General features: G+C 31.4%; 2 protein-coding genes across 2 annotated transcripts in view; one reads left to right on the top strand and one right to left on the bottom strand.

Moving 5' to 3' along the window:
* Positions 1 to 8,251, bottom strand: part of LOC145329247 (mitochondrial glycine transporter A-like) — a 402,442-nt gene extending 394,191 nt beyond the window's left edge. Inside the window, exon 1 of the mRNA XM_080173297.1 lies at positions 8,240 to 8,251. The gene's annotated coding sequence lies outside the window, so the exon portion shown is untranslated. The remainder of the gene's footprint in view (positions 1 to 8,239) is intronic.
* The window catches only part of LOC145330399 (uncharacterized), a 123,269-nt gene that overhangs the window by 74,202 nt on the left and 29,577 nt on the right, over positions 1 to 19,490 (top strand). The window contains exons 13-16 of the mRNA XM_080175037.1: positions 9,055 to 9,126; positions 9,690 to 9,776; positions 14,149 to 14,207; positions 18,296 to 18,386. Of these exons, the coding sequence (XP_080031163.1) occupies positions 9,055 to 9,126; positions 9,690 to 9,776; positions 14,149 to 14,207; positions 18,296 to 18,386 (309 nt within the window). The remainder of the gene's footprint in view (positions 1 to 9,054; positions 9,127 to 9,689; positions 9,777 to 14,148; positions 14,208 to 18,295; positions 18,387 to 19,490) is intronic.

The following is a 19,490-nucleotide window of genomic DNA, read 5'->3' as shown; positions in this document are numbered from 1 at the left end:
GTTGTAAAATGTAAAAGATTATATTGCCGGATATCCGGCCGGATAGTTTTAATATCCGTTATCCGGCCGGATATCCGGCCCAACCCTACTATATAACATTTCTGCCATGTACCTGGATAACTTTAAGATGACAATTTGCAATTTGCACATGAAATAAGTATTATGCCGAGGTGTTAGGTCGATCCAACACCTACCTGACAACGAGGAAATATTTCAAGGAAATAAAAGCTTTTTTTTTTGGGAGAGGTACAAATTCTGAATAGTTTGGCTGGGAGTATTAAAAGTTTCTTAGGGCGCGGGGGGTTGAGGTAAAACTTTGTAAAAAATAAAGCTTCTTAAACAAAGTAAAAACAGTAAACGATTTTTAAGGAGTTTCAAGATTTGAAGGGTGGTTGGTTTAATATTTTACCACTTTGATAATATGGTAAACATAAACTTATTTTTTTTGTAAATTACAAGATAGTTAAAGAAGATAAAACTAAAGATAATAAAAAAGTGTTATATAAAAAGGAAACAGTAAAAATCAAAAGTCAAAAATATAAAACTTTTAGAAGAACTTTGACTAGGAAAAATAATGTATTTATTTTGCATATACTTTCTTGTTTGACCTGTTTCTAAAGAAATCAATTATAAATTGCATCAACAAATAATAAATCAAACAAGTAATAAACAGAAACATTATATATTTGCAAGTAAATTTTATGTACCAGATTCAGAACAAGGTTAAAATATTATAGTAAAACACTAGAGGGGGATGGAGTTAAATAACTGTATCTCCCCATTGACCATGTGACACTCTCAATTGGGTCTTTGAAAATCAACCAATAATGTCGGGAGTATTAACACAGCCAAGTAGCAGAAAACAATTGGCTAGCAGACGAAAAAGGTTAATAGAAAAGGGAGGGAGGTAGTTAAATGTATAAATCTAAACTTTAGATCTGTTGTCAAAATTAGATTAATTTTTATTTTAGAATATCTAATTAGATGCTATTTGTGACTGAAAAATAATCAATAAATTTTTGTTTTTGTCAATAATTTCTTGTTATTTAGTAATGCATTTTACCTAATAATTAACCCCAATATGATAATTAATTCCTTCATGTACTCATAATAGTCCCATACTAAAAAGTTGTTTTGGTGTGTCAGCAAAGTAATATATTTCAGGGAGTAAGGGAGCTTACAAAGGGCAATAAATTAAATTTAAGAGTTTGCGCTTAAAGGCCATGATTTATCCAGAAAATTTGAAGAAAATAGTAAAGTGTTAATGTTATTTGACTTATAAAATTCCAAGATCAAAAAAGTTCCAAGAAAAACAGCATTTTCTTGTAAATTAGGTTACCAGTACATCACAATGCAGTAAACATATTGTAATTAATCACTAAAAAAAGAACTTTCTTATATAATTATACTATAATTGCTATCAAAATTCAAGAAACAATAATTCAAAATAATAGGGTTAATGTCTCCTAGAATCATAACAAATTTAGCGGCAAATGCGCGCTTGTCCCCAAAATCTTGCTAAACCCTTCACGAACACTTTGGGCAGGTCCCCAAGGTTTGAGACCCCTAATAATTGAATTTTAGATCCATTGTGCCCTCCCTTACTCCCTGAATATCTTTAATAAAGATTATGTAACTGAGCTTAGTTTTTTTTGTGGATACAATTATGAGGTGTGGTTTAAGGGCTACAAAGGCTAAAAACATACTCAGTGTGTTTTTGATAAAAAAAGAATAACATAACTTGGTCATCAATATCTCATTTTCTTCATTGGAGTTTTGTATTAGAAAAACTAATAATCAGGTTCTGGAAAATACAATTAAAATATTGCAATTAATCGTACTAACCTATTACATAGTAAGTTAAGTACAAGAATAAGATTATACTTTTCCTAAAGAGATTTTAAATATTATAAAAAAAAGTTGAAGATCACCAAAGTACAAAGAAGGAAAGGCAATAATATAAATTGACATTTTAACTTATTTCAAATAAACTTATCATAACATTTGTTCACTGTGTTTACTTTTTGGAAAACTCTAAAGAACACAGGGATTTAAAGGGATAAGATTATGTCCGATAAAATGGTGTACATCCTCTATGCTTGCTGATACACAAAATTACCTCTTTTATAGATTACAATAAGTGGATGAAACTTTTGAACGCTCAGCATAATAAATTAACCAATTAAAATTCAATTAAAGTCCTCGTCCCAAAGTTGTTAAGCCAACGAATAAGAGCACGTAATTATATAACATTGTGGACTTCTCAGCCCAATGTCCTCTCCCTGCCAAGCAGACCTCATGAGACTAAAATCATGGAGGAAAGCAAAAGTAATTTATATCTTATTTTGTATCAAATATATTGTCTGGACTTTCACAGGGATGGAAGGGGACAATGGACTGTTTATTTCAATAGTCCCCAAAGTTTTTAATAACGTTTTCTTATCCGTTGGCTTGATAACTTTTGGGACTTAAACCACTCAACCACTGATAATAATCTACAGAAAGGGAAATTTGTATATCATCATTTAGGATATACTTAAATTTATCGACATTGTCTTATTCTTTAGATCCCTGGCAATTCGAAAACAATTTTTCCTGCTCAACCAAACAGTAGACTTTTATTTTTAACAGAATTTAGGATTTTTTCAAAAAAAATTTTCTCCCTTTTATTGTGGTACCAATTATTTTTTCGCCTTTAGATTGGTATTTTATTTTACCATTATTTTATAATCTTTACTAGCGGCTACGCCCCCAGAGGCCTCTAGGGCCATGTAAAATTGTTTCTTTTAAATCTATTTTAAAATCAGATGATGTTAGTTGTCCGCAGGGCGGCGTTTTCTTTTGGTAATTTCTCTGGGCAGGGTGGTTGTACCCTCCCCCAAAATAGTTATAAACCTTCCCGGGACCTATGAGAAGCTATCCTGTTAAGGAGAACACGATCGGTTCAGCGGTTAGCGAGATCTTTTGGTATAAACAAAAAGACAAACAGACATCTTGTTACTTTAGTATAAGGATTATTTTATAATCTTTATAAAAAAAATATTGAAGATGATATATAATTATTTAAAATATTATACCATTTCTTTTCATTTTTGAGGATTATTATATTCATTGATGCAATTTTGGATTTAATAGTAGGTATCAAAATAAATAAGAAAATTAAAAACACATATAATATGAATTTTAGAACATAAATTATTATTTGACATAAGGATTAGTATTGTGTTAAACTTTATAAATTACTAGCGGCTTCGCCTCTAGATGACCCCCCCCCCCAACCACAATATTTAATTTTAGTTGTAAAAAAAAGTACAATTTTTATTGTTTTTATGGGGCGGGGGTTAATTTTTTTCTTGGGGCGATTCCTTTTGGAAAAATAGTTATATACCTTCCCGGTACCGATGATAAGCTTCCCTGTTAAGGAGAACCCGTTGTACCCTTCCCCAAAATAGTTATAAACCTTCCCAGTACCGACGATAAGCTTCCCTGTCAAAGAGAACCCGATTCTTTCAGCGGTTAGCGAGATCCTTCGGTACAAACAGACAGTCAGACATTGTTCTACTTTGTATTACCGATATAATGTAAAAAATTTTTTACTAAGATTTTCATTTTTGCATTGCATTTTAAGATTCTTATTAAAATACTTTTATTGTAATGTTCTTGAGACTACATGTCTTATTCCAGGAATAAGATTGTTGGTTAGGTCAGCTGAATTTTAGTTTCCAATTGCGCACGTATCACCCTCATCCTATCTCAATATTTACTACTAGCTAAAAAAGCTCCAAACTTAAAAAAATATGAAAAATTTTAATGTATAATAAATCGTCTTATTATTTACTTTTAAATAAATGATTATTTAGCTGAATTTGCAATAGTTGGGTTATCTGTTGTACAACTTCGGAAATTAGGGAACAACAAATGGAAAATCAATTTTCAGTGGATAAGATTGTTGGTTATGAAGAGAAATGATGGCCATATTTCTGGTTAAATCCAGGGACATACAACCACGGATATATCAGGAATAATGTAAAAAAAAACATAAAAAAAGTTAAGTTCGGCGCACCTCGACATTATTAGAGTGCCATTGCCGCGCCAAACCAGGGTGAACTGGATCCATGATTTAGCGCACCACTAAACGATTTAAAGATCCAGGGACATACATTAAGGATATATAAGGAATAAAAAAGTAAAGTTGAGTAAAGAATGGGCAAAATTTTTTAAAATTTACTAAGTTCGCAAATAAGATTTAGTTTCCTAAGCTATCTAAAATACAAAGTAACTTGATGTCTGTCAGTCCGTCCGTCTGTCTGTTTGTCTGTCTGACCCTTACGATTTCGGTAACCACTGAACCGATTGGATTCTACTCTTCAGGAAATATACCTACTGGTCCTGTGGTGGTTTTAAGTGGCAGCTTCAGTAGTACTTAATTCTTTTTTCTAATTACCTCTTGGGGAAAAAAGCCCCTGGAGGCTAGGGGTTAAGCTAGTACAAAGATATAAAGGAATATGTGAGACATAGGTAACTAATAGGCTAGCCAAAGAAATTTGGCATAATTTAATTATTTTGAAAAATCTTTTGTTTTCACATGAAAGTAAAAGAATAGAGCATGTCCTTACAATAGAACAGAAAGTAATTTTGCAAGCAGACAAAAAGAGTCTCTGCCACTTAGGGCAGGTAGTTACCTAGATTACACATCTATACTTAAATTTGTTGTTATTAATATATATACTAATGTAAAAAGGCGGATCCAAAAAAGTTTTTTGAACTTAAATTTCTTTGGTTTAGTAAAGGACGTTAGTGGATAGATATATATAGCTTCACTAATAATTCTAGCTATATAAATATATTATGTAAAAAAAAACATAAACATATCCTTATATATCACTGAATGATACTTTATATACAGTCCATTCTGGAGGAAATACATTTCATAGTATATCTAAAGCAATGAAATAGATATTGCGTTTTTTTTACTATTTTTTTCATCCTTGTTGTGTTATCTTGTTTAATTATCATATGCCATAGCACGTTAGAAGGAACTAGTTGCTAACCCCCTTGATGCCTCTTGGGGCATTCAAGGTGGAAGGGAGGAAGTGGCTCCCCTTTCTTTTTATTTATAGTTGATCACACGTAGACATCCTGTTTCTTTTGTTAAGGGGGATACAATTTTAAAATAGTTATGTAAGTTTTATTTTACTCTATAATAGATTTTTAGAATGAGTACTTATATCATATAATTTAAAACTCCAATTTAGAAGACAAATTATTTCATAAATTTTAAACGGTTTAAGAAATATTATTTGCACAACAGACAGACAGCTACACAACAAATAACAACTGTTTTACCGATAACCTATTGTAATAACTTTGGTCAGGGATATTTGCACATTTTCTTCCTACATATTCTGCCTCAAATATTGCTGAAAAATTGCCACTTTTCAAGCAACAGTACTTTCATAAAGTTTATTTACTCAGAAAATAATAATACCTTAGTAAAAGTAACAGGATGTCTGTGTGTCAATTGGTCTGTGGGCTAACCACAGGGCCGAAACGGTTATGTGTTCAGTTAAGCTTCTAATAGCCCCAGTGTAGGTTTGTAGTTATTTTAGAGTGAGTTACCTCAAGCCTTTCAAGATAAATATACCCTTTACAGCACTTAGTAAGTATTTTGTCAATAACTAGCGGCTTCGCCCCCTAGAGGCCTCTAGGGGCACTTGAGGAGGGGGTGTTGAATCCCATAACCTATTACTAAAGAGTTCATTTAGAATAAAAATATTATTTTCTATCAAATGATATTCAAATCATTAAAAAAATGAAAATTTATAAACTTTGTGAACAGATTTTAATTAAAAAGCAGAGTAAAATTTTTCAAATGTGAAAATTAATTTTTTTTATCCAAGAAAAACTTTTAATAATTCTAAAGAGTGGAATTTGGTTTGGAAATAAAAAATTCTTTTTCATTATTTTTTTATTGAAATTTTGAATAGAAATGTTTATCAATTATTCCCTTTTGACGCTTTTTTTAAAGGCAAAGCTTTTCTATTCAGGGCCTGTTCGTACGAAATAGATGATATGAGCATGTTGGAATTGTCATATCGATATAAAACTTTGATAAAACAGTTAGGTACGATCTAGAAAGCGTTACAACTTTATAATCGTTACAAGAAAGTCTGTACGACCAATGGAAACATGAGATTTTTCAGATTATTAGATTTATAGGACAACAATGTACAATATTTTAAACAAAACATATACATTAACAAGTCCTAAAAATGTAAGTATGGGTAATAGTTCCTTTCATGGCAACGCTCCTTAAGAGGCTATTTGTCGTATTTTTAAAATTGCTTTTTATAGGTTATTTTTGGTTAGGTTAGGTTATATTGGGTTAGGTGATTGTCCCACAGGGTAAGGCAATTGGCCCCGCAGGGGCTAGAAATAGGAGAAAAGCTACTGTGAAAAATACGAAAACAATTTTACATTCCATTTATGGACAATTTTCTTTAGATTTAAAAATTTATTTTCTGCTTTATAAGTGTTCATTTTCGTTTGTTCGTTATTCTGGATGTTGTAATCCTTGTTAAACTTGAATATTTATTCACTATCATCTTTCACATCATTTATTTTATCCCCATAAAATTTGTAGAACCCTGGGCGATTTAATATTATATATACCTCCTAACAGGGATCTACAGGAATATGATAATGGCCGATAAATTGATGTACATTGTACATCACTAATGATGATCAACAAAATAATTTCCTAAATTAGTGAAACGTTTGGATACTCAACTGAATAAACAATCATAATTTAAAGTTGACGGTCCAACGAAAAGAACTATACTAAACTTTGGAGATAAGTGAAATAAACAGCCCAATGTCCCTATCTACCTGACTTGTACAAGGCCACTCAACGTAGTCGGTCAGTCTGTCTGAATAGTTTTTTTCAACTTTTTACTGTATTTTTATTTTTCCTGTGGTCTTCCTCCCATTTGATATTTAATTTCACATACATCAGAGGTGGATTCTTAAAAAAAATTTGCCCTACTAATCGCTTAGTGGGGCAAAATTGTTTTCGTAAAAAATCCTTCAAAATCACATAAAAAATCTACAAAAATTAAATAAAATCTTATGTTAATAGCCCTTTTATGATTTTGTTTAATTTTTATAGATTTTTAATGTGATTTTGGTGGATTTCACGAAAACAATTTTTTAAAGAATCCACCTCTAGAGAGGATGATATAAGAGAGACAGACAGACAGAGAGCATGGATCTTAAGAGATAAGCCAATGGACAGTAATTTATATTTATCCCTAATATTAATAAATATTAAGATTATCCCTTCTGTATATCAAATTATTGGTTGACACATTTGAACACTAATAGTTTTGAACTAACCAATCTAATTCAGTAAGTACCCAAAGATTCTGGGCCAACAAATAAGAAACAGTGGTTAAAAAACTTTGGGTACCAGGATTAAGAAGGAACTCTATAATTGAAAGTCCGTACGTCCATTTTAAACATGTTTTTTTTAACAAAAAATTTTCAAAAAATGTCAGTTTGTCCATAAACATTACCCTGTATCTAGGCAGTCTTTTTTTTATCATATGTGTTGCTTTAACAAATAGAAACAATGTACTGTAAAGCTGTACACTCATGGACTACCAAAGACAAAATATCCAGGAAAATGTAGATTGCATAATAAAGTTGTCCAGGGTCTATATTCTGATTATTCAGTTATCACACCCTACAAGTGTTAATGTTAGTATTTCCTACCGTTTCAGAGCTTCGCTTTTATGAATGTTGTCATTCTTGTTTAATAGACCTATAACAGTATGATGAATTGTAAAAGAGGGAATATCAAATCATTTATCAAAAGAAACTTTTAATTTTTTTCGATTGATAATACCAGATGTGTTTGTTTACTCAAAAGTTTTAAAAAACAAGGAAATTTTGTTTCATGAGTTACGCACCTTCAACAATCTAGCATAGAACAGTAAACTGTAATAAATAGAAAAAATGAATTTTAATTTTGCAATAAGAATGACAATGAGTTGAAAAAATGATTTCATTTTTTGTCTTTATTTTTGACTTTCCCCTAAACCTTGTTAACCCTTACAGATCGGGCCCCAATTCCCACCTTAATAGATCGGGGGGGGGGGTCATATTGACCCCCCCCTCTATCTCGGCTTCTGTTACAGATAAAGACGTAAAATTTTTTTCTGGTGGTTCATGTGTATTTTTAGAGAAAATTACTTTTTCTAGTCATAGCGGTCAGGCCGCTCCTTAGCCGCTTTTTAGCGGCCAGCCGCTAAATTTTAAAACAGCTGTAGAGCGGCTAATTTTGCAGCTAGGATGATCAAATTTTAGGACGAACTTTTATTTTTCATAACAAAAATATTACTTTTTCTGATCATCGCCGAAAAACGGCAAATAACGGAAACCGTTATTTTCGGCGGTTACGGCGGTAAAACGGCGGTTGGCGGCGCCAATTAATATTTTTATCTGTTTATTGTTGCTCAAGAATTTACCAAAAAAATTTATAGGTCTCTAGCTGTAATAGAAGCCACGATATTCATGATATATGTCTGTAGTAAAAGCCGGACAAAAATCGGTCATAAAGTCGGTCAGGGTGCGGTCAAACGGTCATAACACCACTTTTCTCATAAGGTCATTGATATCTTAGTATTCACCAAAAAAAAATTAGGTTTCAAAAGTCATAATGTAGAAATTAAGATTTATTTAGAATTTTTTTTAAAATTTTGGTGCTACCCAACCGACTTTGACCGGACACCACGACCGACACAGACCAGATATCCTAATAAAATCAACTCTTGCCGACGCATAATTACTAAACTTAAAAAGTCATGAAGTCACAGCTCTCCATCTTACCTACAAAAAAAATGACAATGAAAAAACTAGAGGGGGGGGTCAATATGACCCCCCCCCCCGATCTGTAAGGGTTAAAACAATTTGAGGGGGAGGGAGGGGGGGGGGGGGTATGTTCTCGACTAGGCTTTGTACGTTTTATACACAGTTTAAATATTTATTTTTTAGGATGAGTTTGATAGTAACGCAAACACAAGCTCCAAAGCACGACACAAAAAATTATCTAATTCTTCGCAAGAGGTAACTAGTTGAATGTCAAAGTACAAGGTTGTCTGCCTGTGATTCAGTTGTACCCTTCCTAAAATTAGCAAGTTAATGTTTTACCGCATTTAAATGTCTAACACGAAAGATTTAAAATTAGCTATAAACTGTTTTCTAAGAGAGGTCCTTTATAACTATAACTCCTGTTTTAATAATATAAACTTACAAAATTGCGAATCTTTAGTTGTAACATAATAATTTGCACATCTATAGGGATCGATTAATGTCACACATAGTTTATCTATTGACTGGCGGCTACGCCCCTGGAGACCGCTTCTCTGGGGGAGGGGTAAGTCGAACCTTCCACCCTCCATTTTGACTTTGGTTTTTTTCAAATAAAAAGATTTTAAAAATATTTTTGTGGGGGAGGGAGCATTTCTTTTGCTATGGTAATCTCCCCAAAAACAGTCCTACAACCATGAGAATCTACATGGTAGATGAGAACCATACTGGTTCAGCAGTTAGCAATATCCTTCGTTACAAACAGACACACATACACAGTGACATCCTGTTAATTTTATACATTGATCATTGTTTTTTAGAATTGGGAGTATGAAAAGTTGAAGTCTTTGGTGGAAAAAAAGAATTTAGAACTCTCAAGAGCAAATAGAAACTTATCTTCTGTGAAGGTATAATCTTAATCTATTAATATTTTATTTATTGGTATTCTCATCTTAGAAATGTTTCTTTTCAATTTGAAAATTTTTATAATACAGAACTATGAACTCTGGCCGCGGCGCTCGGTACCATAGCCTGACTAGCAACAGCGCTCGGCCCCCAAGCAGTCCTAGCTACAGCACTCGGCCCTCTAGCCTGCCTAACAGCGGGCACTCGGCTTCTTAGCCTTTAACATAACCTAACCTAATTGTAAACAAATTTTGTTCTTTGGGGGAGGTTGGAGAGAGGTTATAAAAACGCCAATTATTTTAATGAAAAATACTGAGCCTTTATCTATGGTCTACATCTAAGTTTTTGGGGCTTTTTTTAGGGGGAGGGGGGGGGGGTTGTGTGTGTTCTATATATGAAAAAGATTGTAGGGTTCTAAGGCAAATCGGGTCTGAAAAAAAAATTCTAACCACGCGTGTTAAAAAAATCAAATTATTTTTTAAGGGACATACTGTCAACAGCTTTAATATGTATGCGAATAATTAAAAGTAGTGTATCTCTTCTAATTTACATATTTTCTCTTATGCAACAAGAAAAAAAGGGACATTTATTCTTTTCATTTGTAATAATACTTGTAATTTTATGATTAAATCACACAATTTAATTTTTTGTGTGTCTTTTCTAACATAAAATATCATGAAATTCTCATGTAAAATATCGATGGATAAAAGAATTTGGTAAAGCTAGAAAAACACTCCCAAACATTAAAAGTGTTAAAATTTTTAATATAAATTTCCCAACTTGGAGCATAATTATGCATGATAATACTGCATTCTGTAAGAAATAAAGTGACAATTAAAACTTATTGCTTATTCTAAATCAAATTTTGCAGCATATCATCTTAGTATATAGTTACTTTAGTATCATACTAGCGGCTGCAAATGGGAGGTAAGTCCAACCCACACTTAACAATTTAATTTTCAAAAAGAAAAAAATATTTTTTTGTGGGGGGGGGGGGGGGAAGCATTTCTTGGGAGGATAGAGATACCCTCCCATAAAATAGTTAAAAACCTTCCCTGGACATATAAAAGATTCACTGTAAAGGAGAACCATGTCAGTTTAGCGGTTAGCCAGATCCTTCGCTACAGACAAAAAACCATTACTACTTTATATAATAGGATTTAGGATTTTAAAAAATATTTGATACTTTTGCAAAAAGAAAGGGAGGGGTTCAATTGTCAGCCCAAGTGTTTTATTAAGCTTCCAAGGACTAAATTTGATAATTTTAGAGGTTTTGAGAGATCTTAATGAACATATATACATATAATTAATAAATGTTATTAGGACAATTTTAAAACTTTTGCATAAAATATTTTGATAATAAATGATCTGTCTAGATATCAAATTTTCAAAACATCAAAATATGATCAAAAAGGCACATAATTGAACAGGAAACAAATAATCTGAAATAGCCATTACACAATTGTGCACAGTTAACTCGCAGCGAACATAAATCCGCTAAAAAGTCTTATTTAATGCGTGTTTTTTTTAGCCATGCATTTTCAGATGATGTATAGGCCTTCTTATGACACTAATAACTATGTGCTGAATAACATGAACGTTTAGTAGTTTCAAAATTAGAGTAAAACACTAGAAGGAGAAAGGGTTAAATAACTGTATCTCCCCATCGCAACCGTCTTGTGCAACCTATCTATTGGGTCATTAAAAAATCAACCAGAGGTATCGCTTATATTACACAGCCAAGTAGCAGAAAATAATTTAAAAGCAGACGAAAGAGGTCTTTGAAAAATGAAGGGAGGTAGTTGTCTATATATACATCTATACTATAGATATGTTGTTTCAAATAAAGCAGCTTTCAAATTTCATAAGATTTTGGAGATAATTGAACCTAGAAATATTTTACTTTATTCACTTTAAACTTGAACGTTCTAAGTGAAAAAAAAGACTTTTGTGTAAAAAATATGTATCTATTTATGAATACAAATATAATAATATGAATTACATTGACTTTACAACTGTTTGTGTATTGTATGTGTCCAACAAAGAAACAAAACAAACTGTACATATATTTTTTTTCTTAGAGGGGACCTAAAATCGACCCCTGGACATTTAAATTCTGGTTTTAAGAAAACAGCAAATTTTTTTGGTGAAATTTAATTGTCTTCTAATTAAGTTCTAAATGCGATTTATCTTAGACGTGTGGTACCTCCTCCCCCCCTAATGATATTAAACCCTATGAGAACCTAAAGGAAACCCATATCGGTTCAGTGGTTAGTGAGAGTCTTTGATACAGACATATAGACATACAAAAAAGCACCCTACTTCTACCTAATGATAGAGTAAATAGTTGTCCAAAGAAACTTTTGTTAGATGATATTAATTAATATTATAGATATAAGATATGTAAAAAAGTGATAATGATCTCAGCAAGCCTAGAATTAAATTTGCTAATGTTTTCTAATGAGTTTTTAAAAGCGAAGCTTTTCTGTAATTAGGGTACGTAACAGATAGCTTTTTTCGTTAATTGAGGCATGTTATAATTTTCCTATAGATTTCAAACTTTGCATGATTGATCTGATTTTTGGAGTACTGATTCCAATTACAATAAGGTACAATGTTATAAGCGAAGAATCTCTATAATCAAGTCCTAAAAATGGCAGTATGTCCTTAAACAGTATTCTGTATTTAAGAAGTTTTGCAACAAATTTACGTATAATTTGTCAAAACTTGTATATTAATATTTTGTATATTCATTTTTGAACAAGAGTTAATGTTCGTCTGTCATACCGTTTCATTCTTCACTTTTATGGATGTTATCATCCTTGTTTTTGTATGAACATTTACAACGCTCTGGTATTGTAAATCCTACCTTGTATAAATGGATATTATATTCGAAGAAAATTATTTTCCTTTGTTATTAAATGAAGTAATTTGATACTTAAAATTTATGAAAGAGACTAAATCTATTTGTAACGCAACAATCCTTTTTTGAAAATTTTATACCGAATAATCCTTGGTATAGGAATCTTCACAAACAAAAAAAACATTCGTCTATCTTACATAGTTGTCGATAGATTAATGTTATTCCAAACGATCCAAAAACGAACAAACACAAGAAATTTAAAGATGCTTTGTCCATAAATATTTCAATAAGAATTTTTTTATGAATATGCAAATACCTTGTATTCTATTAAAGATTCCCTTTAACAATAATTACAATAAAAAAATATTATTGTTATTATTATCATTCAGGTTAAGGTATAATTATTTATATTACAATTTTATTGATTAATAATGCATTACAGACAGCTTTCCACGGATATTAAAATGAAAAAAATATATGATTAAAACCAGTTTTGTTAACCACTGCAGTCAAGGGCAAGCAACACTGGTATTGATTTATATTTTAATATTCGTGCAAACTTGTTTAAAAACTATGGTATACATAAGGACTGGTTCTAATTCAGCGGATAATAATCGGTTTCGAAGCCATACTGGAAAAAAGATTATAATTTATTACTGAAACAGTGCCTTTAAACATTAGAGTATAGTATAGTTTAAAGATTTGGTATTACTTGGATTTTACACCAGATTATCATGTACACTAAAAAAGTGAAAACTACAGCTGGCTAAAATAACGATCCCCCCACCCACGACCTTTCCCCCTCCACTCGTAATGAATAAACGAACTGACCAATAAGTAATGTCCATGTTAGTTAATTAATGACAATTTTCTCCCTGTCATAATATCCACGTATATTCTATATCAATTGCTAGCTTCATGCAAGTGGCATGCACAAGGTTTTGCCATGGGGGTGTAAACCTTTGAAGGGTTGATGAAAAGAAGAAGGCAGGCCTACCAAATTTCAATATTAAGGAGGGTGTAATCTCTACACCCCTCGAGTAGGCTTTGAAACTTCCACGATTATTTCTAATTAAATTGTAATTATTTATAAATATAATTTATCAGCAGCAAAGCTTTTCTATAATTAGGGTCGGTCCGTACGTACGTAACGGATAACTTTTTTGTTAATTTAGGCAAGTTAAAATTTTCAACTTTGCAAGATGATTTCTGCATAGTTAGGTACGGTTTAGAAACCGTAGCAACTCTATAATCGTTACCAGAATGTCCGATTTTAAAAATATTGATCCTAACTTTTTTAACAACAATTTTTTATGTGATATAATTATCCTATTGATCTGATTTTTAGAGTACTGATTCCTACGTACTACATAAACGTATAATTTTATCAAAACTTTTATATCTTTATTTTGTAAATTCAGTTCTGACACTCTACAAGAATTAATGTTCGTCTGTCATACTGTTTCAGAGCTTCGCTTTTATGGATGTTGTCATCCTTGTTTTCTGTTTAGAGTAAGCTATTGGAGGAACAAGATGAATGTAAACGATTACTTCAACAAGATCAACAAAGGTAACAAATATACTTTAAATTTAAAACCTAGATTTGGGGCATCTAGAGGCATCTGAGCTACAAAAATTGGGGAGGAGTTTCAGTTTTAGCTTCTAAAAAACTTTGCTGTAAAGGAGGACCATATTGGTTCAATGGTTAGCTAGATCCTTCGATAGAATAAGACAGATAGACAGAAGTTCTGTTACTGTACGGATCAGCAACAATATGTATAGTGAAGGTTTTCATAATATTGACAGGTTGATATTGATGAATATTCACAATAATATGTTATTCAATCAATACTTGTAAAAAAAACAATAGAACGTCAATCAAACAATACTTGTTATAAATATTATAACTTAAATCTAGGATTATCGTGATATTAGAGTAAAACACTAGAAGTGGAAAGGGTTAAATAACTGAAAGTCTCCATCCCAAATACCTAGTACCGACTCTTAATTGGGTCTTTAAACACAGTAAATTAGCAGAAAAAAAATTGCTAGCAGACAAAAAAGGTCCGTTGGACTTTTATATACATATAGTGATATCGTGATTTCATAAAAAAACGTAATCCATAGAATTTACTAAATTAATGTTAGTTTGAAATGAGAAAAGCATTTAATAGATTTATGTTTTGAACATCGTCTATATATTTTGGCTCGTCACCTCGTCATGAATGAAGACGATAAAAATGCTTCCTACTGCTGCTATGTCAAATGTGCGACATTAAATTATCAGAGTATTAACCCTTAACGGTCGGGGGGGGGGGGGGAGGAGCGTTGAACGCCCCCCCCCCCCTCCGGTTTTTTCTATCTCATTTTCTGTGTGTGAAAGATAAAGAGCCCAAACTGCGTGACTTTTTAAATATGGGTTTTACACATAACTGAGAGTTAAAATTTTATGAATGTCTAAATCCTGGCGGGCACCGGATGCCAGCAAACTTTTTGATCATTTAGACTCCCCTCTCCCCTAAGGTTTTCTGTCTCTCATTCTAAATTTGTGAAAGGTATAATTAATGGAAAATGGAATGTGATTCTGACAAACAATTCTAAGTGAAAATTTCCCCTCCACCCCCTTCCCTTTGTTCTCCCCTTGTTAGGCATTTCCCTTTCAGTAACACCAAAAAACAAGTTTTACTCCAACAAAATATTTAATTTGGAATGGAATTATTTAGTTAAATAGCAGCTCCTGGCATAATTACATAAATTTATGACTTTTCAGCTAAAGTTCATATTTGCGACTATCTTTAGAAAAGGAATTTAATTAATCCACATTTTCAAATTTATTGGAAACGCGAAGATGATTAAATTCCCTCAAAAGATTATGACGTCCTACGATAAAATAATCAATGAGAGGCCAGCATAATTTTAATCATTGGTCAGTTACAGTGTATACTGGCCTATCATTGGCTATTCTATCGTATGACTTCATAATTTGTTGAAGGACTTTAATAATCTTCGAAAACGCAAATATTAAAAATTTTAGATATTGATTTCATGAAAATATGAAAAAAAGACTAAATTTTCCTTTTTTTCATATCTCTAATTTTAATGATACAAATATAATTTCTAGTCGTTCTATAAAGCAATTGGACATTAATCGGCCAAAATAGTAGGATCTACGTGTATTTGATTTTTTGAAATTTTAGTATTTTTACGATTTTAAAATTTGCTAAAATCATGAGGAAATAATTTTCAGTCTTTTAATGACTTATAATCATATGCAGAAATCTAAAGAAAATGTTTATATTTATTGACACTACCTGTTCGAAATTGATAATGATATAAATAAATTGTTCTTCGTCGCCTAATTTGTTTTCAAACTATTGTTTTCTTAATCTTATTATTTCATGACTTTGTATTATATGTATATAGAGCAAAACAAGATAGATACAATCTTAATTAGCGCAGATATCAAACAAAACAAAATTATCCCCCTATTTTTAAAAATAAAAATATAAATAGAATTAATATTTCCTTATTTTAAAATTTTATTATATTTAATGTTCGTCTTAATCTTTAATGTTCATGGATAAGACAATGGATGATAAATTAATTCATATCTCTATTAAAATCAACTAATCAGTGTTCAAAGTTTTTTAGCAAACATATAAGATAACATGGTTATAAAACTTTGGGTTCCAGAGCAACAAACATTCCAATATCCCATCCCTACCTTACTTATTATATTATTGTTGGACGGACGTACTGACAGACAGATAATGCTAGCTATAGAGTGGCATTGGTGGTAATGATGTTGGGTAACTTTGTCAAAGTTTTGTATTATTCCTCACTAAACTTTTAAGATTATCAATTTACAAACTTTATGAATCTAGAAACAATGTTCAGAATTATTTCCAGCACGCAATATATGTTCTATAAACATAATTTTATCTTAATTAACTCTTAACTGTCGCGGGGGGGAGGGGGTCGTTGAATTTAAATTGTTTTTCTAGCTTAAAAAGAAGAAAATGTCAGACATTTGAAATTTTTAAGTAAAAAAAGGACCTAAAAACAAATGTTGTTGAATAAAAGGTGGGAGGAAGCAAAAATTTACTTTGACTTACTTATAGTCGGAAATTCATTATCAAACAGGGGACATGCCCTCTAGCGCTAATAATAGCTGAGAAAATAGCGGGGGCGTTTAACGTCCCCCCCCCCCCCCCCCCCGACCGCTAAAGTTGTGACAAGGGGGGGGGGGGGGCGCTGTTAAGAGTTAATTGTAATCAGAATAAAAATTTGTTCTTGAAATGGAAGGTTATAAATTATTTTTTTTTTTAATCTTTCAATCACGTTTCAGTTATTAGCGTACGGACAAAGCAACTTACACTAAAGATAATGGTCTCTCAAAATAAATGTTGTATGTAAAAAGCTAATATTTTCTATAACCAATTTTGGGCCTTAACCTTGCGGGTTTACCTATTACCAAATATAAACTAACCTAACCTGACCTAAAGCAATACAAAAGACAAAGCACCCCCGTGTTTTCAAATAAAAGTAAAATAAAGGCTCAACAAGTCAAAAAAATCGCTTATACAATTTTTATTTTAAATTCCCTCCTTTTTTAATAAGATTTTAAAGACACTAAGAACAATTATTTTTGTTTTTTTAGGGAAGAAGTAGTAAAGATACTGAGAACAAATATTTTTTCATATTCAGGGAAGAATTAGTAAAGATAATGAGAACAAATATTTTTCCATATTTAGGGAGGAAGTAGTAAAGATACTGAGAACAAATATTTTTCTATATTAAGGGAGGAAGTTGTAAAGATACGAAGAACAAATATTTTTCTATATTCAGGGAAGAAGTAGTAAAGATATTGAGAACAAATATTTTCCTATATTCAGGGAGGAAGTAGTAAAGATACTGAGAACAAATATTTTTCCATATTTAGGGAGGAAGTAGTAAAGATACTGAGAACAAATAAATTTTCCATATTCAGGGAGGAAGTTGTAAAGATACTGAGAACAAATATTTTCCATATTCAGGAAGGAAGTAGTAAAGATACTGAGAACAAATATTATAGCATATTCAGGGAAGAAGTAGTAAAGATACTGAGAACAAATATTTTTTTCATATTCAGGGAGGAAGTAGTAAAAATACTGAGAACAAATATTTTTTTTCATATTCAGGGAGGAAGTAGTAAAGATACTGAGAACAAATATTTTTACATATTCAGGGAGGAAGTAGTAAAGATACTAAGAACAAATATTTTTACCATATTCAGGGAGGAAGTAGTAAAGATACTGAGAACAAATATTTTTACATATTCAGGGAGGAAGTAGTAAAGATACTGAGAACAAATATTTTTGCATATTCAGGGAGGAAGTAGTAAAGATACTGAGAACATATATTTTTACATATTTAGGGAAGAAGTAGTAAAGATACTGAGAACAAATTTTTTTCCATATTTAGGGAAGTAATAGTAAAGATACTGAGAACACGTATTTTTCTATATTCAGGGAAGAAGTACTAAAGATACTGAGAAAAAATATTTTTACCATATTCAGGGAGGAAGTAGTAAAGATACTGAGAACAAATATTTTTTTTTTCCATATTCAGGGAGGAAGTAGTAAAGATACTGAGAACAAATATTTTTACCATATTCAGGGAGGAAGTAGTAAAGTGCCTGAAAACAAAATTGGAGAAAGAAGAGGAACTGAGAAAAGAATATGAAAATAGACTCGAGCAATCATCTAAGGTAAACTTTTTAATTCTAAATAATTAAGTAATTGGATGTGCTGCTGTAGTTCTAATAAGATCTCGGTAACCATTTGAGTTTAGAAAATTGTGTAGCGGTCATGTATTAGTGTTTTAGTTGATTTTTAACAGAAAATCCCTAAATAAGAAGTATACCTACTTGTTTTTGTTTTTTTAAAGTAATTCAGTTTTTATCAGTTGTCTGTTGGGAAGCCAATAAAAGTGGCTGACTCAGATTATGACGTCAAAAAAAATAATGAATAAGAGGCCAGTATACACTGTAATTGACAAATGGTAAAAATTATAGTGGCCTCTCATTGTTAATATTTTATTGACGTCATAATCTGAGTCAGTCACTTTTACTAGCTTCGTCTGTTGGATATTACCAAATATACTATAGTGGGCTTTAGAATAAAGCATCCCATTAAATTTGGATGATGCCCTTTGGGCTCTCTTGATGATAAATTGAAATTGAAGAAGGATCCTGCCCCAATACGGTTATCCTAGATATAAACTGGACCATTGAAATATGTTGATTGTCGCTCTGTAGGGTTAATTAAAAAACTACGGCTGTTTTGAAAGACCACTATTGGTCCTCCCCAATATTATTGAAAATGAAATAGCTGAATGCAATGCGCAAAAAGGTTATCATGTAAAGTAGTTAAAACTTTAGAATTCTTAAAGTTTTATCCTTCTTCCGAAATTTTCTAAGTTCAACTAGTATGCTTTAAAAACTAATATTTTATTAAAAAACTTAGAACAATGGTCTGACTAATTAAGACTAAGGTCCTTAGCCTCTAATGGGTTGTCTCTAGATAGATTTTAGAAAAAATTATCTGATATTTAAGTTTTTTTTAACTTTAAAAAAAAAATGAGGTGAATTCTATAAAAACTCTTTTGCCTCTCTAAAATTTTAGTGAGGCAAAATTATCTCCTCTAAATTTTCAGTGAGCCTCTCTGATTTTAGTGAGGCAAATTTTTTTATTAAAGAATTCACCTCTGATTAAACTAATTTACTATATTGAATTATTTAACTTTATTGTATGGAAACTGTTTTTACAAATAATGCAAAAATGTACACAAAAAGAAAAACTAGGCTACAAAT

The sequence above is a fragment of the Acartia tonsa genome, chromosome 10 (assembly GCF_053477335.1).
Source record: "Acartia tonsa isolate MP-2025a chromosome 10, ASM5347733v1, whole genome shotgun sequence".
NCBI lineage: Eukaryota > Metazoa > Arthropoda > Copepoda > Calanoida > Acartiidae > Acartia > Acartia tonsa.
Note: the sequence above shows the minus strand (reverse complement) of the source record. Positions and strands in the feature narration are given on the sequence as shown.